Raw genomic sequence first — 27769 nt, 5'->3', positions numbered from 1 at the left:
ACCCTGGGGCAACTTGGGCAGCTTCAGCCTCTACAGCTTACAGCACCAACTACATTCTCAGCTCCTACTACATAACCAGCAAAGGAGAAAGGGCAAGAAAGCCCTAAGCTAAAGAGAGAAATTACACCCAGAATAAATACATCTATTAAGCCAGATGCTAAGGTACCAGCAAAAAATTACAATTCACACCAAGAAATAGGAAGACATGGCCCAGTTAAAGAAACAAGGAAAGCCTCCAAATATCAAAGAAAAGTTGAGAAAACTAATCATAGATGTTCAAACAAATCTCCTTAACAAATTCAACAAGATAGCTAAAGAGATTAAAAATACTAGGAAGACACTGGATGAGCACATACACAGAAAAATAGCAGCTCTTATGGAAATGAAAGGCACAATAAATGAAATTAAAAATACACTGAATGGGAAGGGGACTTGGCCCAATGGATAGGGTGTCTGCCTACCACACAGGAGGTCCGTGATTCAAACCCCGGGCCTCCTTGACCCATGTGGAGCTGGCCCATGTGCAGTGCTGATGCACGCAAGGAGTGCTGTGCCATGCAAGGGTGTCCCCCGCGTAGGGGAGCCCCACGCGCAAGGAGTGCACCCCATAAGGAGAGCCGCCCAGCGCAAAAGAAAGTGCAGCCCGCCCAGGAATGGTGCCACACACATGGAGAGCTGACACAACAAAATGACGCAACAAAAAGAAACAGATTCTCAGTGCTGCTGATAAGAATAGAAGCGGTCAGAGAAGAACACACAGCAAATGGACACAGAGCACACAGTTAGGGGGCAGAGGGGGGAAGGGGAGAGATATAAATTTAAAAAAATAAATCTTAAAAAAAAATACACTGCAGTCATGTAACAGCAGATTTAAGGAGGCAGATGAAAGGACTGATAAGCTTGAAGACAGGGCCTCTGAAAGAGAACACACAAAAGAAGAGATGAAGAAAAGAATGGGAAAAAAATTGAACAATATCTCAGGGAACTAAACAATAGCAAGAGACATGCAAACATACGTGTCACGGGTATCCTAGAAGAAGAGAAGAGAAAAGGGGCAGAAGGAATTTTTGAAGAAATAATGGTAGAAAATTTCCCAATCCTAATGAAGGACCTAGATATCTGTGTCCAAGAAGTACAATGTACTCCCATACGAATAAATCTGAACAATCTCCAAGACACATACTAATAAGAATGTCAAATGCCAAAGACAAAGAGAATTCTGAAAGCATCAAAAGAAAAGCAATGTATAACATATAAGAGATACTCAAGAGAAGCGGACTTGGCCCAATGGATAGGGCATCCGCCTACCACATGGGAGGTCCGCGGTTCAAACCCCGGGCCTCCTTGACCTGTGTGGAGCTGGCCCATGCGCAGTGCTGATGCATGCAAGGAGTGCCATGCCATGCAGGGGAGTCCTCGTGTAGGGGAGCCCCACACGCAAGGAGTGCGCCCCATAAGGAGAGCCACCCAGCGCGAGAGAAAGTGCAGCCTGCCCAAGAATGGCGCCACATACACAGAGAGCTGACACAACAAGATAACACAACAAAAGGAAACACAGATTCCCAGTGCTGCTGATAAGGATGGGAGTGGTCATAGAAGAACACACAGCAAATGGACACAGAGAGCAGACAACTGGTGGGGGAAGAAAGAAATAAAAAATAAAAAAAATTTTTTTAAAAAGAGATACCCAATAAGACTAAGTGCTGATTTCTCATCAGAAACCATGGAGGCAAGAAGCAGAGGTATGATATATTTAAGATACTGCAAGAGACCAGCCAAGAATCTTATATCCAGCAAGACTGTCTTTCAAAAAGGAGGGCAAGATTAGAATATTCACATACAAAAAGAAGAGAAAGCATGCCTGTGTGGCGAGCCAGTGCCCGCATGAGTGCTCATGTGGTGAGCCTGTGTCTGTGCAGCAAACTGAGTGCCCGCGCGATGAGCCAGCGCCTGTGCAACTGAGTCACGCAGGGTGATGACACAACAAAAGAGAGATGAAGGGGAGAGTCAAGGTGAAGCGCAGCAGAAACCAGGAACTGAGGTGGCACAATCGACAGGAAATCTCTCTCCACATTGGAAGTCCCCAGGATCGAATCCTGTGAATCCTAGAGGAGATAGATGAGAAAACAAAAAGAGACACAGATACAGAAGATCACACAGCAAACAGACATAGAGAGCAGAAACAGGAGGGAGGGGGAGAGGGAGGATAAGAAAAATAAATAAAGTACATTTCTTTAAAAAAAAAACACGTTCATTCCTTTAGATTAATCTTAAAAGTTCATCTAGGGCATGCAGGATTAATTAGAAGAATTTCAAGCTTAAGCAGACAGACCTACATGAAACCTGATTTAATAAAATGTATACATTTTATAATTGCATTTTAAAATACATTTTAATTGCATTAAAATAATACATTTTAACTGCATTAAAATGGTACATTTTAATAGTCACCATTTATGGAGCTCTCTAAATGTCAAATGGTTGCAAAGCACTTTACATAAGTTACCTTAATTAATCACACCAACAACCATATAATATGGAATATACTATTACCCTCATTTAGAGACTTTGAAATTTTCAATAGCAACCATAAGAATATCTGACTCTAAAGCCCATATTCTTTGCCAATTACAACACTGGATGTCTCCCCACATACATAAATCCAACACATATAAATGCTACAGCTGCAGTTCTCAAAGCGTAAGAGTCAAGAAAGATTCATAAGCACTGTCAATGTTCTAGCCCCTCTTCTAGGTGCTAAGGCTATAGTAGCCAACAAAACAAATGCCCTGCTGCCGTGGGGATACATTCTAGTTGGAGGTGAAGGGGGAGATATTTGTCTCAGTAAATAAAAATTTAATAAATAAACAAGGTAATATAAAGGAGAAAATGATGATAAAATAATGTAATCTGGGAAATGGATGTGGCTCAAGTGATAGGGCCTCTCCCTACCATATGGGAGGACCTGGGTTTGATCCATGGGGCCTCCTGGTGAAAAAGAAGAAGGGAAAACAGGATCGAATCCCAGTGAATCCTAGAAGAGATAAAATGAGAAGACAACACAGACAGCAAAAACAGCAGGGCAGGAGGGGAAGGGGGGAAAATAAATAAATAAATCTTCAAAAAATAATAATGTGATCTGATAAAAGAGCAATGGGAAGGGGGGATAGGGAAGGGTTCTTTGGCTAGAGTGATCAGGATCAACCTCCGAGCAGATAACACCTGAGTTAAGACTTGAAAATCAAGGACATCAAGGTAAATTTTTCATATGGCTAAAATTATGTAGTTTAAAGGACTATCCTTTATTCTGAGAAAATGTCCTTCTAACACATTTGGCATTAAAATATGTCTGCCTTTATGAAATGGTAGTTTATAAAAATTATTCGGTAAAATAAACAGTTGGCAAAGTTATGATTTCACTATTTTTTTTTTTAAAATTAACTGGTTGATAAAATAAAGTCTATAAACCACTGGGCAGTTTGAAGTATTGAGAAATGTGGTAAAGGTCATTCTATATACCATAAAGCAGTGATTCACAAACTTTTTCGTTCCAGGATCCCTTTACACACTTTTTTTTTTTTTGAGGTACCAGGGCCAGGGATTGAACCTGGGACCTCATATGTGGGAAGATGGTGCTCTACCACTGAGCTCCGTCAGCTCCCTGAGTTGGTTTTCTCCATCCCATGTGGGAAGCAGGCACTCAACTGCATGAGCCATACCTGCTCTGCTCCCCTTTTAAACTCTTTTTTTTTTTTTTTTTTTTTTTTGCTGCAAAAAGCTTTATTGTTTACACTTGGTTCAGGGCTTGTTAGAGGGCTACAAGATGGCAGTTAGAAAGATGCCTCCTGGCTGGAGGGGCTCAGGCAGAAGCCTGGATGCTGGGGGAATAGAGCCCTCCCCCACGGCCTTGGGGCTCCGGAGGCTCCTAGTCGTGCTTGAGGGTGAGCCTTTCAAAGAGATACTCGCCCAGCCCGGCCTGCGGGCCGGCAAGCCTGCGGAGGTTGGTCAGGTGGTCGCCTATCTTTTTGATCAGTTTCACCTCCTCATCTAGGAAATGGGTCTCCAGGAAGTCACACAGATGGGGGTCTGTGTTGGCAGATCCCAGGGCATGCAGATCCAAAAGGGCCTGGTTCAGGGACTTCTCCAAGACAAGGGCAGCTTCCATGGCGTCCAGGGTATTGCCCCACTCATCTTTGGAAGGCTTCTGCACATCCTGGAAGAGGGCGCGGCCGCCGCGCTGGTTTTGCATCTTCAAGAGATGCTCGGCGCCCTCCCGCTTCTCCTTCGCCAACTCGCGGAAGAAGTGGTCCACGCCCTTCAGGGCCACATCGTCCCGGTCGAAATAGTAGCCCAGAGAGAGGTAGGTGTAGGAGGCCTGCAGCTGCAGGTTGACCAGGCGGTTCACAGAGGCCTCCACGTCGGCAGAATAATTCTGACGGATCTGGGAGTTCATGGTTGGTCGACAATGAGGAGCTAACCACAAAAAAGCGGTGTTAGCTGGTCCCGGCAGCGGGGGATGGCCGAGGAGTTGGTCCCAGAGGTTGCAACTGGAGAAGCAGTTGCAAGGTGGTCAAAGCCGAGGGTGTGGGGAAGAGTCCCCGGGTCTGTTCCGTTCAAACACTGTTGAAGCAAGAGACAGATCCGCGGGACAACCAGGCGCGCTGTCCCCTTTTAAACTCTTAACAATCACTGAAGACCCCAAAGAATTTCCATTTGCACAGATTATATCTATGGCTATTTACTGTATTAGAAACTTAAATTAAAAATTTTAAATATCTATTTATTACTTCATTAAAAAATAATAAATCCACCACATTTCTAATATATTGTGATTACAAATAACTATTGGGAAGCAGCTGTAGCCCAAGCAATTAAGCCCAGTTTACCACATGGAGGACCTGGAGTTCAATCCCCAGCTCCTCCCAGTAAAAAAAAAAAAAAAGAAAGAAAGAAAGAAGGAGAAAAGGAATCCCAGGCCCATGCAGAAAGGTGCAGGCCCCCATATGGCAAAGCAATGCACCAAAAAGAGAATAATGCAACAAGATAGAAAAAAAAAAAAAAAAAATTATTATTTTGGAAAATATTTGGAGAGTACCACTGTTTCACATTTTTGAAAAATCTATCCAATGTGGCTTAAGGGAAGATAGCAGGGTTCTCATATCACCTTTTCTATTCAATTTATTGATTTGTATGAATAAAATATGAACTAATGAGTTGTTTTCAACTCTGCAGTTCAGTAAAATCATCATCACAGAGTCAAAAGGATGTTTGTTAATCACTATTCTGTACACATCACACTGTCTATAGAACACCATAAAATACCAATACACTTTGAAAGTTAGAAACAATATAGCACAATGGTAAAGTATAGACTGGAGGTAAGAATGCTCAGATTTGAATACTGGCTCTATAGTTTACTAGGTGTGTTCCTTGAACAAATTACTTCACTGACCCTTGAAGTACTTCATTTATAATCAACTGTTTTTCATTATTGTGTCTGTCACCAGTATATTTAATTTTACATATGCATCACTAATAGCCTTACAATAAAAATGATATAGTACTTGCCTAATGATTTATTTTATTATGTAAGAACTCAGTAAATGTTGGAAATGTTGCTATTTTACAGCTAAACCTATTAGTGATATGTTTATTAAGTTAATTATACCAATGGCTAGAAAATTAATAAAGAATATTATTAAATAATTAAAGTACTTATAAACTATTCTAGCTTTGAATCCACTATATTTTCTTTCTCCCACTCATCATTTTCCTCTACCTACATTAAAATAAAAGATCAAACTAAGCTTATGCTTAGCCATGTTGAAAGCAAGTATGGTCTCCTTTTCTATATTATAAATGTTCTGACAGATAATTTTACAAAAGTAATCAATTAACTTCCCTTAGCATCAGTTTATAAATTTGTAAAGTGGGGATAATTCACATCTTTGACAGATGAATATTAGGATTATAGATAATACATGTATGATACCTAGAAAGTGTGCTCAGTAAATGATGTCTACTATAATTATAAACACTCCAACCAAAAACTAATACTGCCCTAAATAAATTATAGCATTTAAAAACTCAGACTATAATAATTCCCAGAACCAGTTATGCAAATCCCTCATCCCAGTTCTGGAGGGAACAGAGTAGCACTTGTGCACATGCTGGGATCATGTATTATCTGTCCCAACCTATCTGGTGCTGGCCAGAGGAACTTGCTGTTCCAGAACCTGGCTTGCATGTAGAAGGCAGTTCAGAGGCCTCTCCTCAGGACACTGTGGGAGAACAGACCAGTTGCTGCCGCTTAGGGCAAGGGATTGCTGGCTGTATGACACAGTACAGGGCCTAGGACTGTGAGGAAACTATTTCCTAAGGGAGGAGGGGATATTTGTAACATGTAAACAGGCGAATTCCTAGGGGCATACTCTAATGCCTCACACAATATGCATGTGCACAAAGGTGCAGAGCTGCCCCTATGCTTTGGCCTGGAGCTATTCTCAATAAAGCCGTGGTACAGATAAGCTCTGCAGGAGAACACTTGTACAGGTGAATCTGCAAAGACTGGGAAAGGTGTTTTCTTTTTTTTCCCCTCTTTTTTTTTTGCCTTCTCTTTCTCTCTTTTTGTATGTTAGTTCCTGGCATATAAGAAAACTCAGTCATAACACTAGCAGAATATAAGTTTTAGGAACTGATGCCTCTGGTTAATTTCTGTGGTAAGAGGTGTGGAGTTTTTCTTCTTGGAGTAATGAAATAATTCTGTGTGATGATGAATGCACAATATTGTGATTATACTAAAAGCCACTGATTATACACACTTTAGCTAGATCGTATGGTGTGTGAATATATTTCAATAAAACTGCTTAATAAATTAATAGTTGTGCAAGAATAGCCAGAAATAGCAGCTATTTACAGCACGGGAAACAGAGATTGAGGGGTGAAGAATTTTCTTTCCTGTTTGTCTGGTTTTTTTGTTTATTATCATTATTATTGAAATAATGAAAATGCTTTAATAATGGTTAAAGTGATATATGCACTACTATGTGATTACACCAAATACCACTGATTGTACACTTTGGATGAATTGTATGCTTTATTAATATATGTCAATAAAATTGATTTTTTTAAAATGTGCCACACAAATGCAAGGTGTTACTAATAGTGTGTTATGGGAACTCTGAATTTTATGCATGATTTTTCTGTAAACCTACAACTTATCTAATAAGAGAAAAATTCCCTAAAGGAGTTCAACAGCAGAATGGAACTGACAGAAGAAAGAATCAGTGAACCTGAAAATAAAACAATTGAAATTATTCAGTCTGAGAAGCACAAAGAAGAAAGAATGAAAAAAAGTGAAGAGAACCTCAGGAAGCTGTGGAACACCATCAATAGTACCAATAATGCACTGGAGGAGTCCCAATAAGAGAAGAAAGAGAGAAAGGGACAGAAAGAATATTCAAAGAAATAATGGCTGAAAATTTTTCAAAATTAACAAAAGACATGAAAACATATATCCAGATGCTAAGCGAATTCCAAACATGATAAACTCAAATTGACTTACACTACAGCATATTATGATCACACTACTGAATGCCAAAGATTAGACAATTCTGAAAGTGACAAGAGAGAACAAACAGGTCATGTACAAAATTTAGAAATTAATGTACAGGTTGCCAGGGGTGGGGAGCTGGGAGCATGAGGCATTAATGTGTACAGGTTTCTGTTTGGGGAGATGGGAAAATTTTAGTAATGGAAGGCAGTGAGAGTACTGCAATATTGCGAATGTGATTAATCCCACTGAACGGTTTGCCTGGGAGTGGTTAAGATGGAAAAGTTTCTATTGCATGTATGGTCCCTCTAATACAGAAAAAGAAAAATCAACTAAAGAGACAACGACATTAAGTGCCAGCATACAATCCTTGATGGCATCTAGCATGGGAGGAGGAAAAGGTCAAAGGGACATTACTAGAATGTATGAAAAAACTGTAACATAGACTGTTAGGTTTATATCAATGTTAAATTGCCTTTAACTTGATAACTGCACTTAAGGTAGTTACATAAGTGAATATCCTTTGTTCTAGGCATATTTTCACAGTAGGGAAGTGGATGTGACTCAAGGGACTGAGCTCCTGCTTACCACATGGGAGGTCCCAGGTTTGGTTTCCAGTGCCTCCTGGAGAACAAGACAGCAAGCTGGTGCGAGGCAAAGGCACCGCAAGCTAGCACAAGATGACGCAACAAGGAGACACAAAGAGGAAAGACTATGAGAGATACAACAAAGCCAGGAGCTGAGGTCACTCAAGCAATTGAGCACCTCTCTCCCAAATGGAAGGTCGGGGGTTCAGTTCCTGGTGCCTCCTAAAGAGAAGATGAACAGACATAAAAAGCACACAGCAAATGGAGCAGACAGTGAGAACAAAATGGCGGGGGGGGGGCGGATAAATAAATCTTTTTTTAAAAATTTACACAGTAGCATTGTGTTCAAGGAGTATGATGTATACAATCTACACTCAAGTGTTCAGAAAATAGAGAGAGGGAGATAACGATTCGGTAAATGTGGCAAAAAAATAAAATTGCTGAATCTGGATATCTGGGAGTAGTAGGGGTATGACAGAGTTCTCTCTATGGGGTTTGTATTATTTTCTATCTTGTAAGTTTGAATGTATTTCAAACTAAAAAGTTTTTTAAAAAGCTATCATGATAGTAAAGTAATAAAAAAACAGCTCAGGAGCCATACTGATATTTTAAAAATTAAAACAATAAACTGTGATTCCTAACATTAAGACATTTTTTTTCCTCTAATTAAAGGGTAATAAAAAAACACTGTATCTCTCTGCTAGTCTGTACCAAAGAACAGGAAAGCAAAAGTAAGTGAAATTAATCCCTGGAAAATAAAGAGGAAGAACGAAGAGTGATGGGAAAGACCTAAAAGCCACAGCTAGAATTCCTAGCAAAATTTAAACCCAGTATACTAAAGATTTCATTTCTTACATCAAATAGCCTCCCTTTCAATGTTTCTTTAAATGTGAGAATTCGAATAACGAGGTCTTTTTAAAAACATATTTTTATCTTAGACAGAAAAACTTTAATGTTCCAAAGTTCAGGTGGAAGCTGCCTTTTTCCAAAAGGAATAACTAAATTCTACTAATTCTTCCACAAGATGTGCAGTTCTCCAATGTTCTATAATTAAAATATGTGGGGGAGAAGGAATCTGAAAGCAGTACAAAACACCAACTACTTTTTATTTCCTAACAAACAGATGAAAAATTCAGTCAAGCTGGTTTGTACAACAGTGTTAAGTTCTTAAGTGATTTTTACTACATCTGAGATTTTTCTCAGATATCCTTACTCCTCTGACTGCTGAAAGTTTAAAACAACTAACTCATATTTCCCCTGTGGACATTAAAAATATTGCTATAAAATATTTTAATACCTTTTATCAGTTATAACAAAGGAACCACACTAATGTAAAGTGTCAACGATGGGGGGAGTATATGAGAATGTATTTTTTACAGGATATTTCTGGAAACCTACAAGTTCCCTAATTTTTAGAAAAAATACAGTAATTTAAAAAAAATACATGGTAAGTGAAAGAAACCAGACACAAAGTACTACATATTGTATCATTCCATTTATATAAAAAATAAATATAAATAAAATTACAGAGATGGAATTCATGGTTATGTAGGGTTGGGGAAGGATAGAGAGATTGAGAGGTGACTGTAAGGGATATGGGGTTTGTCTTTTTGGAGTAATGAAATGTTCTATTATAAAACTGACTGTGATAATGAATATACAACCCTGTAATTACACTAATAGCCATTGACTAGACACACTAGATGGAGTGTATGGTATGTGAATATATCTCAATAAAACTGCTCTTATTTAAAAAAAAAAGGTTAGGTATGGGTATATCTCGGGGGTTGAGCACGTGCTTCTCATGGACAAGGTCCTGGGTTCAATCCCCAGTAATTCCTAAAAAAATTTTTGTTTGATTATTAATTTTTTAAAAAGTGTATTGCTATAAAACACTTGGGGAAACTAAAAAAAAAAAAAAAAAAAGATAACTGACTGACAAAAAGCAAGGATAAAAAGGCATTTGGAAGTGTCTACCATTTATTAGTTTATGAAAGGCTAGAAGCCAGATCACTAAGAATAAAATCAATAAGCCTGTACTACCTAAGAAATTACAAACATTCATATATTCATGCATTCCCTACAGACAAAACTGACAAAATAATTTTGGGGTGGCCTATTTGAGCAAATTTTATTATAAAGTTTTTTCTACTGCCATTGAAATTTTCCTTTCAAGATATTATCATACCCCAGAACCAAGCGAAGTTTGCCAATACTGTTTCATGCTTTGAGTTATGGGATGTTATTTGCTACATAACTTAACATTTAGCTTAGTGTGGATCTGGTATCACAGACTTGTTTTCTCCATATTGTTTTAAACCCATCTAGGACCATGGATGTAATATCACCGTTCTGCATGTGAGACACAAAGCAACTGGATGAAGACCATGACTTTCTTGTCTCATAACATAGGTAAAAAGATTCCTTAATCTTAGTATTTACTATTAACAGTAATCATGCCCCTATAATTAAGTAGTTTCATGTTTTTAAACACTGCCAGGATCCATGGAAATTATTATCAACGATTTTACAAATCTAGAGCAATGGAATGAAGAAAAAGTGACTTAGGCCTTCAAAGAGAAGGGAGAGGGCAGATAACACAATATTAATTTTATAATTGTGGAATTATAACAAAGCTACTGTTTAACTAACCAATTAAGCCTAAACCAAGAGTAGAAACATACAAGGGCTCAAAATAGGTTTATTACTTCTTTAGGGAGCTCAGATAAAAGTTTACTTTGGATGTCAAAAAGGAGCTAAGTCAAGAACAGACTATACCAAGTAAGTAGAAAAATGCATGTAAAATACATCAAGGTCCCAGAGTCTTTTCTTTGGACATCTCTTTTGCACTGACAATTCTATCTTACTACACTTATTCTCTACGTGTGCTTACTCCCTAGTTGAACTCTTCCAGCATCATGGCTTTAAATTCAATCTATACACTAAGTAAACACCCCACGGTGACTGCTGCACAACTTTGTGAATATACTAAAAAAAATCAAATTGTATATTTTAAATGGGTAAATTTTATATTTGTGAATTATATAACAAAGGTATTTTAAAAAGACACCCCAAAACTAACATTCAAAATTGAACTTTTGATCTTCCTCCCAAAATATGCTACACTCACAGCTTCCCCATATCAATAAATGTCAACTCCTATCTTTCCAGTCTCTCAAGCCCAAAACCAGAGTCATTCTTAATTACCCTCCTCTTCCACCCCACATTTAATCCATTAAGAAATTCTGTTGATCTACCTTCAAATAGATCCAGGATTTAATTTACTTCTTATCACAGTCACTGGTTCAAGCCACCAGGATTATTCCAATAGTTCCCTAATTGGTATCCTTGTTCTGCAGCAGTCAGATGACTTTTTCAAAACATAAGCAGTTCATATTACTTCTCAGTTCAAAATCCTTCAGTGAGTCCCCTCTCATTCAGAATAAAAGTCATCAAAGTCTTCATAATGTCTATGTAAGACCCTTTGTGATCTGCCCTGCCTACCTCCTGATCCCACCACCATCAGCCTTTATCTTCTTTTTTTTCTTTTTAGGAGGTACCAGGGATTGAACCCAGGACCCGTACATAGGATGCAGGCACTCAACCACTGAGCTATACCTGTTTCCCCCTTTACCTTTTTTATGTCACCTGCTAATCCCCATTTTAACTACTCCATTCCAGTCCTTGATGTTCCTTAAACACACCAGGTACACTCTTACTTCAGGACCTTTGCATTTCCCCTTATCTCTGTATTGTTTTTATCTCACCTCCAGGTTTCTCAGTAAGGCCTTCCCTTCTAATGCAAACCTGCAAACCCCCACATCATTATGTACTCACCCTCCCTGCCTTACATTTCTCCATAGCATTTATCACTTTCTAATACATTTAATATTTGTCTGTCTCCCCTAATTAGAGTATAAACTCTATGAGGGCAAAAATTTTTGTCCATTTTCTTTACCTATTGTATACTCAGTTTCTAGACAGTGGCCTGGCCCAGAAGGTGAATAATACACATCTGCTGAAAGAACTGAGTATAAACTAAGAACTTATAAGCAAAATTCATCTTGGAACTCAAAGCCAGAATCTGTACCTAGTCTATATAATTAATATGTATACATATGATAAGAGATTAAAAAGCTTTATACTTATGGCTGCATTGCTATACTCTCCATGTCTGGCCTACATGTCTGCTACAAGGATGAATTATGAAAAAAGTAAGCAAGTAAATGAAAAGTTACATTCCAGAGGCCAGAGCTACAGAAAATAGTACCAGGATTCAAATATATCAGATATAAGAGAGGGAAGTGGACTTGGCTCAATGGATAGAGTGTCCACCTACCACATGGGAGGTCCAAAGTTCAAACCCAGAGCCTCCTTGACCCCTTGACCCGTGTGGAGCTGGCCCACATGCAGTGCTGATGCGCGCGAGGAGTGCTGTGCCACACAGGGGTCCCCTGCATAGGGGAGCCCCACGAGTAAGGAGTACGCCACGTAAGGAGAGTTGCCCAGTACAAAAGAAAGTGCAGCCTGCCCAGGAGTGGCACAGCACACACAGAGAGCTGATGCAGCAAGATGACACAACAAAAAAAGAGACACAGATTCCCAGTGCTGCTGACAAGAATAGAAGCGGACACAGAAGAACACAAAGCAAATGGACACAGAGAACAGACAACTGGGGTGGGGAAGGAGAGAGAAATAAATAAATCTTTAAAAAAAAGAAATGAGAGCATACTGCACTCCCCACTAACTAGGGTTTACCCCTAAGTTTTTGCCACCCCAAATACCTCACATGTAGGAAGGTTTTAATCTAGTAGACAGCTCTAATCATTAACATGTTTGATTTGTTTTACCTTATTAATTTAAAAAAATGCCTGTCAGAACTTCAAATCAGTGCAAGACAATGAGTTTTGCCTGAGAGAAAAAGATTTACAATTGTGACATTTTAGTCAATTTACATGCTCTAATCTTGAATAAATAAGCAAGTTACCTAAGGTTTTCTGTATTGCAGAAAATATTTTATGAATAGGAAATGCTTTATAGTATAGTGGCCAAGAATGCATACTCTGGATCCAGAATGCCTAGGTTTCAATCCTAGGCTCCATCACTTATCAGCTCTGTAACCATGGGCAAGTTTCTTAACCTCTCAATGCCTCTGTTTTTTCTTCTGTAAAATGGGAGTCCTAATAATACCTACTTCATAGAGTTGTTGTGAGAATTGATTTAATTAATACATGTAAAATACTTAGAACTGTGCCTGCTATATCATAAGCACTATAAAAGTTACCACTTTCACGGTCCACTGAAGGATCCTGACAGCCAAACCAAGAAACCACTGCTACACATCAAGGATACTAACTGCACTTTGCAAATTACCTATAACAAATAAATCCTGTATGAAGAGGTTTTTTTTCCTAGTCCATGTTCATATAATGGCCTCTCATGTGGAAAAAAACACCAAATTTACTGAGATTTGCCTCGAAGTAATAGGGGGAAGAGGATAGTAAAGTATGGGGAATAGATGGAAAAACTGTCCATGAAATTGGTAACTACTGAAGTGATCAGGAGAAAGGAAGTTCATTATTTTTCTCTCCATTTTTATACATAATTTAAAGTTTGAACCAAAAATAGCTGAAGAGAAATCTTAAGGTTTTCAGCTCTACAGTTGATTAGCAATAATCCTTCCAGTTTCCTTTATTCAAAGCTCATTTAAATTCCTTCAAAAACTCATTTAAGTTCTCATACCACCTTCTAAAACCAACCAACCTATCCAATGGTCAAAAACAAGACAAAATGGAGGTATTGTGAACAATGGTATTTACCATGTTGTCCTACTACCTCTTTTTTTTTTTTTTTTTTAAAGATTTATTTTTATTTATTTAATTCCCCTCCCCTCCCCGGGTTGTCTGTTCTCTGTGTCTCTTTGCTGCGTCTTGTTTCTTTGTCCGCTTCTGTTGTCGTCAGCGGCTCGGGAAGTGTGGGCGGCGCCATTCCTCGGTAGGCTGCTCCCTCCTTCGCGCTGGGCGGCTCTCCCTATGGGTGCACTCCTTGCGCGTGGGGCTCCCCCACGCGGGGGACACCCCTGTGTAGCACGGCACTCCCTGCGCGCATCAGCACTGCCCATGGGCCAGCACCGCACGGGTCAAGGAGGCCCGGGGCTTGAACCACGGACCTCCCATGTGGTAGACGGACGCCCCAACCACTGGGCCAAAGCCCGTTTCCCCCTACTACCTCTTTAGAGCACTTACTTCTATAGAAAGGCTAGCCTGATTCATCTACTACTGACTGAAAATGTAATTTCCAGCACTGCACTCAACAGAAAGTTCACTATACTGTCATTTTTTGGAATACTCAAGATCTTAAGACTTTACATTTATCTACATCATCACCACTGTCATAACAATAAATAATTTGAATGCTTTGTATGTGCTAGGTCTATGTTAACATGTATGCATTATTTCCTTAAAGCTAGACAATAATCCTATAATATATAATTATCTCCACTTACAGATGAGAAATTGAGGCTTACAGGTTAAGTACTTTGCCTAGTGCCACTCAGGTAATTAAGTGATGGAGGTAAGAGTTGAACTAACATCTAATTCTAAAATCTTTTTTTTTCCTACTTTTCCATACTGACTACCATTTTCTCTAAAAATAAAAGGGAGGAATGAAGTACAGAAATGATAGCCTGGGGAAACGGACTTTGGCCCAGTGGTTAGGGCGTCCGTCTACCACATGGGAGGCCCGCGGTTCAAGCCCCGGGCCTCCTTGACCCGTGTGGAGCTGGCCATGCGCAGTGCTGATGCGCGCAAGGAGTGCCGCGACACGCAGGGTGTCCCCCGCGTAGGGGAGCCCCACGCGCAAGGAGTGCACCCATAAGGAGAGCCGCCCAGCGCGAAGGAGGGAGCAGCCTGCCCAGGAATGGCGCCGCCCACACTTCCCCTGCCGCTGCCGACAACAGAAGCGGACAAAGAAACAAGAAACAGGACGCAGCAAAAAGACACAGAAAACAGACAACCGGGGGAGGGGAGGGGAAATAAATAAATAAAAATAAATCTTTTAAAAAAAAAAAAAAAAAAAAAAAAAGAAATGATAGCCTGGTTAAGTTGCACATCAAGTCCATATAAAAGCCGTGTGAGGAACCTACTGACAACCATGTCAATCATTTCTTTCACTAAATTGTGAACACTTCCTTCCAAAAAAAGATGTTCAAACAATTCTGTTCAGGAAAGCAGATGTGGTTTGAGACTGGGCTCCCGTATACCATATGGGAGGTCCAAAGTTCAATTCCCAGGGCCTCCTAATGAAGCAAGCTGGCCCAAGTGGAGAGCGAGAGCAGCAAGATGACGCAACAAAAAGAGACACAGAGGAGAGACAATGAGAGATGCAGCAGACCAGGGAGCTGAGGTGGTGCAAGAGATTGGGTACCTCTTTCCCACTCCAGAAGAAAAAAATTCTTTTCAAGTTCTTTCTTTTTTTTTTTTAGGTACCAGGGCCACAGATTGAACCTGGAACCTCATGAGTGGGAAGCTGACACCCAACCACTGAGCCACATCAACTTCCCTGAGCTGGATTTTTCTTTTGTCTGGCTTGTTGTTCGTTTCTGTTTTTTTCAGGAGACACCAGGAACTGAACCAGGAACCTCCCATGTGGGAGGTGGGCGCTCAACCTCTTGAGCCACACCCACTCCCAAGTTGTTATTTTTCAAAATTATATGGGCAAATATTTACTGACTGCCTACTGTGTGCCAAGCACTGTTCTAGTTACCTGGAAATAGAGGGACAAATAAGACATACCCCTGTCATCTGGTAGGGGAAGACAAACAATAAATATGTAAACAAATAAGGTTAAGTTCATATATTGAAAATAAGGTAATATGATAGAAAACAAACATAGAGACCAGCTGAAATAAGATGATCAAGTAAGGTATCTTTGGGAAGTAAATATTTGACTTGCGGTCTGAATAAGGCAGGATTTGAAGAAGTCTGAGAGGTAGGTGGGACAGATGTAGGATTTTGTTGTAGTAGGACATTACTGAAGGGTTTTTAAAGGACAGGAATATTCTTTCATGCTACAGAAAAATCACTTCAGGAAATGATGGCAATGAATCCTTCAGCCAAGCAAATTAAAAGGAGCCTGAATAAAATCACTAGAACTCATTCATGGAGTATAACTTCTGGGAGCCTACTTGCCTTCTCTAAATTATTTCCTTTAAGTGAACAAAAATCTCTTATTATACGTTATAAAATAAAGACTAAAATGAAAATATCGTTGGAAAAGCTATAACTTCACAAAGTTATAAACAGTAATTAATATATAATTATGGATGTCAGAAAAAAAAATAAAAAGTGGAATCAAGAAAATAGACAAATATATCATTGCATAGAGACCCATATAATGAGAGTGAAGGTATACCCACATCCTGGGGAGGACTGATGTTCTCAAATAGAGGGAATTGTATCTCTCGAGAGAAATGTGGCTCCCAGTGCATTAGGGCAGTTGAGCATGTCAAGCCCTCAACACTGTTGCAAGTATCTCTGAACATGGCCCGTCAAGCAATGAAGACTGACTGTCACTGTGGGCCCTAAGGGCAGGGAGAAAGAGGTATTGAATGGATGGAACCAATGTAACTGTGTGGGCTACGCAAGGATGGATATAAGACATGTAAAATAACACCAAAAATATATAGGGGCTGATAGGCTAAAATGTAAATCATAATATAAAACATAAGATAACTAAAAATTTAGAAAATTGTATAGTCTAAAATATAAACCACAATGTAAACACACACACACACAAAAGAAAAGAAAATGAACAGAGGAAGCAGATATAGCTCAAGTGGTTGAGTGCCTGCTTCCCATGTATGAGGTCTTGGGTTTGATCCCTGGTACCTCCTAAAAACAAAACAAAACAAAACAAAAACTCTCAATGGGAAATGGATGCAGCTCAGTGGTTGAGCATCTGCTTCCCATGTATGAGGTTCTGCGTTCAATCCCCAATACCTCCAAAAAAAAAGGAAAATGGACAAAAAGGCTGAAATGCCAGATATCCACTTTACAATTTTGCCTACAGCTAACTTAGAAACCAAACTCAAACTAAAATCTAACTGTAAAGAAATACAATTTGAAAGAAAACAAGGCCCAATGCATGAACTATTTCCATTCTGCCCTTCACCATACTCAATATTTCTCTCAAAAGGCTTTAACAGATATTCATTAAATGTAAATAAATACAAAACCAATACAAATTACCCTTAAAAAACAACCATTTTAGAAAACTGAATTCCATTCCACTAGGAAAACAAGAGGACCTTGGAAAGCCAAAAGCACTTAACTATATCAACTGTATACAATGCACTTCAAATTGCCTTCCTAGAACGATTATTTTTCACTCTTAATATCAACAAGGGAAATACGCTGAGGCACAATGTTAACAACTAGCAGAGGGAGAAAAATTCTGGTTCTGCTGTATCTCATTATTGCTGACTAGAAAAAAATATTTTAATTGTCACTTGTATTGTTATTGCCACAAGACAGAGAAGGAGAACAACCTCTTTTTGCAAATTCTGTAACCAAAAACAGCAGAGCCCAAAAGTAGGAAAAGTGCTACTATAATTTAGTAAAAACGTTTCAAAACAGAAAAGAGAATATATTCTCAGGCTCACATTAGCAATGCTTGCTACCTACTTGGTGTACCAAATACATTCATGTTCCAAATACATAAAAAATAATTTGAAAATCTTACTTTATAAAGTTAAATGTGAACCCTGTCATCTGATATGGTGGAGTCAAATCCTAATTCCACCCTTTTACTTGTGTACACATAAGAAATTTACTTAACATTTCTGAGTCTTAGTTTCCTCATCTGTAAATCAGTGATGATGTACTTCTCAAGGTCCTTTTAAGAAATGAGATAGATAAATCACAATAAAGGGCTGAGCATATAGGAGATATTCAGTACATGAGAATATCTGATGATGACTATTATCATACTTGATATTGCTTCTTCTAATTTTACCTGTTGGCAAAAAAGTAACTATTTGTAAAATATAGATAATCCTGTCTTGGCTCTCCTAACCGTTCAGCATTATTACTCAAAGAACCACAAAGCATCTATCTCAACAATTAACCTTATACAAAAATGGCCTGAAGCTTATAATTTTGCAGGCTTTATCTATCACTACAGAGACAGGATAGAAGTAGAATAAGAATAACTGGATGATAGTTCTTATAGGTGATATGCCACAGGCAGGAAGCACAAAATGGATATAAGCAATGAATATAATTTATAATTTATTTCAATGGATAAATTCAAATGGATATATATATATATATATATATATATATATATATATATATATGGAGTTAGGGTTAAGTGCCTCTTCTCAGCAGGGAGCAACGGTGACTTCTCCATATTTTCCTGCTTTAAGATTTGAAATTATTTGCAAACAATCCAAGCTCCTTGACAGTTTCACAGACCTCTTTCTATAGTAAAGCAGCAAAGTGGGAAAACACCGCACTAAGAAGACAAAAAAGCGATAAAAAAAAAAAAAAGTACTACATTCTCAAAAAGCACATTTCCTGTTTTGATTACCTATGAAATTAATCTCAAAATTTTAAAAGGCATTTCAGGCAAACAAAAGGCAGCTGAATGTGTTTTACATTTTAAGGTATTAGTGATGATGCTGATTAGAGCATTTCAGTTGTTTCCGGTCAGTATCAAAAAGCCTGTATTTATCTGCAGCAAACATTGGTAAAGGAAAAACCTTCCAGGTGATGGTGACCTCAGCTCTACGTAGAGCTCATGTTGCCGCTGTTTAACTTCAACCAGGTAAGGCCGTACTTCTTACACATCGCAAGTTTTAGATCAGCGGAAAATACAGAGTGAACCAACATATTCCAGGGAAGTAGATGGGTTTACTACCACTCAGACCACAGTTTTGTCTATTATCAGCAAAACGAGAAATCATTAACACGTCAAGGCCTGTAAGAAATAAACGGACGCGACAATTTCCGTGAAGGCTCAGTAAAGTCAACGGCGCATCTTACATGGCTCTGAAATGAAAGAATATGTAAAGGTCTATGGATCTGGGCCCAACGGCCCAAGTCTGTGGCTTAAAAAAATCCAAGAAATGAGTCTCCTGCAGGTCAGGACAACCCTGGCTAGAAATGGAGTCTGGGCTTGGGAACACTCGGGTCAAAGCTTGTACGTGAACAACCCCAACCGAATGCAGTGGCTCCGTGGGAAATCCCCAAGCGTTTCTGGAAGTATTTCCTTCCATTTCCCCAGTCTTCCCGTCCCTAGTCACCCCAACACTCACATCTCCGGAGCCACTTCATCCAATGGTAGACGATAGTACTGTGGTGCTTCTTGTTCTCTATACACCAGGACGACAAGCCTTGAATGGATTCCATGGTGTTAGTTACCGACTGGAATTTTCGATCCAGCGAGGACTCCAGAGCCCCTGCCGAAGAGGCCGACGACGAGGCGGCCTTGTTGCTGCCTCCGCCGCCGCCGGCCGCCATCTTCCCGGTTTGCACAAGCGCTGCTGCTCCTCTGGCGGCGGCGGCGGCGGCGGCGGCAGCGGCGGGAGCGGGCAAAACAATCACTGCGAGTGCGTGAAAGCCGGCGGTGGGGAGGGAGGCCAAGGGGTGGGGATGGTGCACGCGCTAGGCTCTTCTGGAGGTACGGACGGGAGGACCAGCTGCTGGACACGCTGGCGGCTCCTACACGCTGCAAGGAGGGGCTGCGGGTTTCCAAGGTTTATCAGTACTGTTCAAGGGGTCGTGTTTAAACCAGTCAGTAATCCCGGAAGATTAGGGGGAAAAAAAAGACCTGCAAAGCCCTTTAAAACGTCTAACCCCGAAACTAATGGTTTTATAACTCTTCGGCTCTCAACGCTAAGGCCTGTTTCCCACCCCCTCTCCCCACACTCCTAAGAGTAGGGGCGGGCGTTAATTTCATAAATTTAATACTACCGGGCTGTCCCTCAGATGCAGAAATCTTTCTCCTTTAGATCCCCTAGCACAGAAAAGGCCCAACGCTACCTAGTCCGGAATTTTTTTTGCAACGCAATAGCAGCAAAGGGACAGCAACAGTATCGCGCACGCGCTGCTTGACCCCGCCCCACTTCCTTCTCAACCTAGAAAGCAGAGGGAGGCATGATGGCGGGGCACTCTGGCCAATCAAGGGAGAACGAGAAGGGCGCGCAGGAGCCTGCAAGCCCCAAGGGCCAAGAAGGCGCTTCGGTTATCTGTGCGCCTGCGCCACAGTTCAGCCTATAGCAGGCTGGGAGAGAAAACTGGGAGTTATGGGTGAAGGGGTTGGTCAAGCTAAAGAGAGATTTGGAGGAGGGGCTTCACCCCTTCGTATCGCAGCTCACAAAACTGAGCCGGTAAACTCCCACTGCTTAGCAGCTACTGTTATTTTTTGGAGGCCATCGCCCCGGCCGCCGCTAAGTCTCCATGGAGCACCAACGCGGGACAAAGCCGCTGGCAGCCATCTTGCAGTTGCTTAGAATGTGCGCATGCGCTAACGCCCGAGAGCCATTCTCTACGCATACGCGTACTCCCAAGCCAATCTTCCATACTCCTTTTGGACGTTATCGTTTACAGCTACTTGGTCATTTGGTTTATAGGAAGAGAAAATAAATGAGGAAGGTAAAGGAAAAATTTCCCCCTAAAATTTTCGAAATGACAGAATAAAAGGCAAAAAATGACCTTGTCGCCAGTTATTATACAGTTTCATAATTGCGTGTTGCATGATACAAGACAGATTTCTATTAACACACCTCAAATTAACCTTTCCGTGCCATCTGCCTATGTAAATTCCTCTGGGCAGAATTGGGGGCTCCTGTGTTCCAAATGAACACAAGCAGTTAACTGCATTTTAAATCTTTGTATGTCTCCCCTTAGACTCACTTTTCTTGAGGCAGGGCACCCGTTTTATCAAGTTCATATCTAGTATTCATTAATTCAACAAAGAGAGGTCAACGTCCTTGTTCGAAGGACTGTTGTAGATGTAGAGGTTCAGCAAAGACCAAAGGAGGCTATACGCCTTCGGTCTGGGGTTTAGTGGCAGGATACCACCAAGTATACATCAGGTAGTGATAAATTCTTTGAAGAATTTTTGAAGAGTAGGGTGCGTGCGTGCGTGCGTGTGTGTGTGTGAGTGAGTGAGAGAGAGAGAGAGCCAGTATAGGTATGGAAACTGGTATGGTGATCGAGGAAGTCTTGTGCAAAGAAGTGACAGTTGAACTGAAGGTTAAGAACAAGGAAGGTAACAAAAAAGATATGGGTGAAGGGTAGAGAAACTTGCCTACAGAAGAAACAGCAACTATGAAGTCCCTAAAGCAGGAATGTCTTGGCATGTTAGAGGAAGAGCAAGGAGGCCAACGTGGCTGGAAGGTAAGGGCAAGGACAAGTGATAGAATATGTCTGAGAGGTGAAGGGAGAGGGAGTTTATGTAGGGCCTTGTAAGTCATTGTAAGGATTTGGGCTTTTAACTCTGAGATGAGAAGCTATTTTAAAGAGGAGTTTTTAAGAAAAATTACATGGCCAGGATGGTAGCAAAACACGTAAGTGGTCAAATCCTGAATATATTTTGAAGGTAGTGCCAAAAGGATTGTGTTAGAGGTACCCCTTCAGGTTTGCAATAATTAACAAGCTGTGACTCAGTTCCCCCTGACGTGCATTGGGGAAAGACAAGCCCCCTATAGCCTGCATGCTTAAAAGCACAGCACCTCCCTGAAGGTTAAACAAAGAAATCACTTGGAGATGGGAGTAAAGTGAGATAGAGACCTTCATCCCCTCCAGATTAAAGCACCACCTGCTCCTCCAGCATTCCGAGAAAACGTAACTCCCTAACCCACTACCCTTTAACCATACAAAGGGAAATTTTTCACCTCTAGGGCTTCGTACTGGCCCCTGCATCTCACTCGAACACTTGACCCCCTCCCACCAACTACCATTTGCCCGCCTAGGAAGGTACTATATGAATTCATATTCCCACTTTCAGGAGCAGCCTGAAGTCTCTTCTTCAGACCCCCTCCATTGGGAGAGCTTCTCAATAAACATCTTGACTGCAATCATCTGCCTCAGCGTCCCAGTGAGCAACTTTCCTCTAAGAGATTGCTCATGTATTTACTTGGGATATAAGAAAAAAAAAAGAGTCAAGTATGACACCAAGTTTTTTGACCCAAGTAACTAGAACAGCAATTCTCAACCTTTTTTTCTCTGCCCCTAAGGAGCTTTTTTTGATATTTTCTCTTAATCATCTCCAACCCCCAGGAATTTTAATGCCACAGATATACCATATGTCTTTATGTGTAGTATGTATATCTGTGCTTTATACATAAAAAGAGTAAGCATAAAGAATAAAGCTCACTCTTTTTTCAATGCAAAGTTAAAAATGACTAAAAATTTAAGTGAAAAGTCAAAATTTTGAAAGCTGTTAATATTTAACTCACCTCTATAGTTATTTTGGGGAAACTTAATAAATTTATTTTAATATAATTTACTTATATTAATTGTAATTTCTCTAATTAATATGCAAATTAGCAATTTATAAATACATAAAACAATAATGTAATCAAATTTTTAAAAATAATTCAAAACATTTTTTCAGCAAAACAAATGAAAAGATAACATCAATGTCTTAAAAATTATTTCTAGAGAACTTAACTTTTAACTTTAAGTTGATGAGAAAATAACTAGATATTCATTTCAATATCATCAACATTTTTTCTTTTCGGCACTTGACAATTAATGATGGATTTAATAACTTTTGTAGAAGGAAATAAAATAATAAACTGTTTGTATTTACTTCTCAAAGCCCAAATCATATGAAAGCCCTGATGATGATCAAATATAACAGTTACAAGACAGCTAATGGCCATCAATAGTCAGGCAAAAAAAAGAATAAAAAAGAAAAGAAAAAAAATGCAATAGTCACAGGTCACCTCTTACTATATGACTATGAGATTAAGCAATCAAAACACAGACCTCCAATTACAGCCATGTATTCCCCATGGTTTGTTTTTGTGTGTGTGTGTGTGTGTGTTTTTTACAGGAAGTTATTTTTTTTTAAGATTTATTTTTCCATTTATCTTCACCCCCTCATTTTGTGCTCACTGTCTGCTCTCTGTGTCCATTTGCCATGTGTTCTGTGTCTGCTTGTCTTCTCTCTAGGCAGCACCAGGAACCAATCCCAGGACCTCCAGAGTGGGAGAGAAGCGCTCAATCTCTTGCACCACCTCAGTTCCCTAGTCTCCTGTGTCTGTTGTTGTCTTTCCTCTGTGTCTCTTTTTGTTGCATCATCTTGCTGCGCCAGCTCTCTGCGTGGGCCAGCTTGCAATGCAGGCCAGCTTGCCTCCACCAGGAGACCCAGGAATCAAACCCTGGACCTCCCATATGGTAGACAGGAGCCCAATCACTTGAGCCACATCCGCTTCCCTCCCTATGGTTTCATAGCACTGAACTTGCACACATTCTGTGTGTCTTCCAAAAACTCAATGTCATTACTCCCTGGGGCATTCTCAAGCAAATAAGAGAAATTAAATAAATACTAAGGAATAAGATTTTGTCCAATCGAGTTGAATTTTGGAGGGCCATAAACCATTGTAACACCTAAGATTTCTTCATCTTCTAAGAAACAATTTTTGCCCCCTTGGGAGTTATACTGTCCCTACCAAGAGTGGAATTTGCCTTTTTTTCAGGTGTACCTGGGGAGCTGGGGAGAAGAATGTGAAGAGCAGTCCTGTACAGGAATGAGTGGAAATCAGGATTTCAGTTATGGACATTATGACTTTGAAGTATCAGATATATAAATGGCAATAGACATGTGTGCCTGGAGTCCAGGGACAGGTACAGGTAGGAAATATCAATTAAAGAACTGTCAGTTAATAGATGATCTTTAAAGCCATGACTTGGATGAGATCACCTAGGAAGTAATTATATAGAGAGGTCCAAGAATTAAGAATAAGGAGCAACTTGCAAGGGAGATTCAAAAGGAGTGACCAATGAAAGAAGAACCCAGAGAATAATGTTCTGAAAGCCAAGTGATGAATGCGTGTCAAGGAGGGAGTAATCAATGGTCAGGCGTTACTGATAAGTTGTATGAGGACGAAGTTAACTGTTGGATTTGGCAACAAGGCTATCACTAGTCGCCTTGATAACTGTTTCCATGAAATGGAGTAATTGGAGGAGGTTTAAGAGAGTAGAAGTAGAAATTTTGTGTATGGACACTTCTTTCAAGAAATAAACATTTTTTATAAATGAAAACAGAGAAACAAATGGGGCTTATGCTGGAGGAAAATGTGGGCTCAAGGGGGCACTTCTTTTCCTAAAATGGGAGACAATAGGACCTATTTGTAGCTGATGAAAATGATACATTGGGGGAGGGGGAATGTTAATACAGAATAGAAATGAGCCAATGCTGGTTTCCTTGAGAAGAAGGGAGGGGATAGGATCAAGTAGTAGGTCCAAGGATACTTCCTTTTTTGTTGTTGTTGTTACAGGAAGGTAGAGAATCTAGGTACAGATGCAGGTAAGTTGGTAGATTTGGTAGTGGGAATGTGTGGAAATTCTCTTCAATTGCTTTTTTTTCTCAGTGAAACAGGTAGGCACTGAGGGGCTGAAGAAATAACCTCTTAAAGAGCACCAACTGTTAATTGCAATTCCAATGGCCTGTTTAGTCTTTATTGCTGTTGTTTTTATAATTTTAAAAAAAATTTTTTTAATTTTCTTTTTTCTTTAGCCTGTGTAGTCTTAAACTGCCATCTTTCTGTAGGGTAGAGTGATGGAAAGACCTCTAGAAACGTACTGCTTTTGTTCAAATTTAGGCTCTGCTACTTACCAGCTGCAATTTTAGGTAACTTTCTTAAACTCTCTGTGGTACTATTAAATGAGTTTATGCATGTAGATTGCTTAGAATAGTGCATGGATCTATTAAGGGCTTAATAACAATGTCAGCTATTGTTACACTTAAACCCTTCTTGAAACTCATTTCCTCTTGCTTCTATTAACTACACAATCTTTCATCACACTACTAAATTAACGGCTTTTTCTTCCCATTGCTAGTTTTCTCATTCCTTTGTTTGCCAGTTCCCTTTTAGCTCTTCTCTCCTTTCTTTTATCCTGCCCAAAGACTCAATTTATCACCTACATGCAGATTTATTCAGGTCAGATTTCCTAGTTACCTTTGATTCCACCCCTTCCATCTATTCAAATCCTAGACTTCCACCTAGAAATCTTTTGCATTAATTTCCTTCTTCCCATTCTCCTTGCCTTCTGCCTAGCTGAGGTGATCATTACCTTTCCAATGAACTATATGTCAGCTGCATCCTAATCAGCCTCCCAGTCTTTTAGTTTATATACTTTACACAATGATTAATCTCCCAGTTCTTCTGTACTAAAAAATAATTTTAAAAACCCAATTATTCCTTGTTCCCTATGAAGGTAAGTAAATCCTGGCTTTTAAAGCTTTCCACAATGATCCCAATCTAACTTGCAAGTATTATCTCAAATGGCCTTCCTTTCATGGTTCTTTGGGTTCCAAATATTCTTTTCCTTAAATATAGCCTGTAAATTTATTTCTGTTCTTTCTACTTAAAAATATTTTCTTCCCATATAAAAATTCTATCCATGTTTCAAGAGCTAGCTTAAATTGTCTCTTCCATGCAAACTTCCCCCATCAATCCAATTGGATGGAATTTCTTTTGTTCAATAGCACTGTCATGAGTGAAATTAATTTGTATATTTTTACCTCCAAGATATTGCATTAAATAACATGGAAAAGCATTTTGAAAACTGTAAATTGACAAACTGTTATTACTGAGTGCCAAAATTATTATTGAGTACCTATATTGCAATGATATTGCCATTGCTCCAAATATTTCTGGAATGTCATCAAGGTAAGCCATATACAATGTAATTACTTTATATTCACATTTTAAACTAGGAAAGCTATTATCTAGATTGCTCTTTAGTCTCCATCCTAAATTCCAAATGGTTTTTAAAACTCTCTCCAAAATTCTGCCTACACAAGATAAAAAATTGCCATTCACTACAGAGATTCAAAAGGATTTGAAACAGACTATGAACAAATTACTAAAGTTCATAAAATCTTTTGCGTGATAACAGAATTCCAAGGTAGATTTTAAGAGTAACATTCATTTGAAAGAACCTATCTTTCCCAACCCTCTTATTTCACAAATGAGGCAGTATATAGGCTTGGGATCTAAGAGTTTGTGCTTTAAACAAACCTGGGTTCAAATTAAGCTTCACCACTTACTAGCCATAACCTAGAACTGATGATGGCTCATTTTTTTGCTCGTTGTTTGTCTGCTTGTTGTCTGCCTTTTCTTTAGGAGAAACCAGGAAACCATGTGGGAGGGCAGGCCCTCAACTGTTGGAGCCACATCTGTTCCCCTAGAACAAACTGTTTACTCTGTAACCTCAGGTTCCTTACCTCTAAAATCTATTTTTCTCAAGGCTGTCCTGATTATTAAAGGAGGTAATGCTTATTGAAGACAATCCTCAACAGTCTGGGGTCAAGAAAATTTAACCATCAAAAAAACCCACCTTGAGGCAGAGATAACTTATTCAATACAAGAGGGCTATAAATCTCATTATGGCTATTTTATAATGAACAATATATATTGCTTTTTATTTTTATTTTAAAATTTTGCCTTTTACATTTTTTAAGATTTTTTATTTCTCTCCCCTTCCCTGCTCCCCCCCAGCGGTGTACTCTGTGTCCATTCACTGTGTGTTCTTCTGTGTCCGCTTATATTTTAGTCAGCAGCACTGGGAATCTGTTTCTTTTTGTTGTCATCTTGCTGTGTCAGCTCCTCATGTGTGCAGCACCACGCTGGGCAGCTCTCCTTACGGGGTGCACTTCTTGCACGTGGGCTGCCCTAAGTGGGGACACCCGAGTGGCACGGCACGCCTGTGCACATCAGCACTGCATGTGGGCCAGCTCATGACATGGGTCAGGAGGCCCTGGGTTTGAACCTTAGACCTCCCATGTGGTAGGCGGACGCCCTATCTGTTGGGCCAAATCCGCTTCCCAATATATTACTTTTAAATCTTATGCAATCAATACTTTTGGAAAGTAGTATATAAATTATTTACACATATATTTGTGATACATCCTCTAATAAAATAGCACTAATTTTTATGACTTTTTAAGAATTTTGAATTTGCTTAAATTAATACCAAGAAAGTTCAATTTTCTAGCTCCCATGTCTTACAGCTAGCTATGGAGGTGATTACTAGCAAGCACCCAATAGTTTCATGGTTGTGTCCTGACAAGTTAGGCTTTTTTTCCAAAAATTTCATCCTGGTCTAGGAGTGATCATCCTCACCTGTCTGGGTTAGTTTATCTTGAAAAAAAAAAAGAGAGGAGTTGTAATATGTTTTCTCTCTCTTAGAAGAGAAAAAAATGAAACTATACTTTTTTTAGGTGTTTTGTTTTAATCGAAGAGAGGAAATGGGCTAAATTTTTGAATCTCCACTTTACAAAGTGATCTGTAACATCCTACTTGGGCTCCCCGTGTCCACTTTACCCATAGCACACATTCCTATATATGCTCCCATCGAGGAACTGATTTCCTGGAAAGTATACTTAACCA

General features: G+C 39.6%; 1 protein-coding gene across 4 annotated transcripts in view; it reads right to left on the bottom strand.

Moving 5' to 3' along the window:
• Positions 1 to 20280, bottom strand: part of RPRD2 (regulation of nuclear pre-mRNA domain containing 2) — a 113246-nt gene extending 92966 nt beyond the window's left edge. For 2 of the 4 annotated variants that reach the window (XM_058275302.2, XM_058275305.2), the window contains exon 1: positions 19457 to 20259. In XM_058275302.2, the coding sequence (XP_058131285.1) occupies positions 19457 to 19661 (205 nt within the window). In that variant the 5' untranslated portion in view covers positions 19662 to 20259. Of the gene's footprint in view, positions 1 to 19456 lie in introns of all 4 variants that reach the window. The other 2 variants (XM_058275303.2, XM_058275304.2) reach the window with 2 other exon arrangements.
• Positions 20281 to 27769: the final 7489 nt, after the last annotated feature.

This window comes from Dasypus novemcinctus, chromosome 13 (assembly GCF_030445035.2).
Source record: "Dasypus novemcinctus isolate mDasNov1 chromosome 13, mDasNov1.1.hap2, whole genome shotgun sequence".
In the NCBI taxonomy this organism is placed as follows: Eukaryota; Metazoa; Chordata; class Mammalia; order Cingulata; family Dasypodidae; genus Dasypus; species Dasypus novemcinctus.
This window is presented reverse-complemented; position numbering and strand designations above follow the sequence as displayed.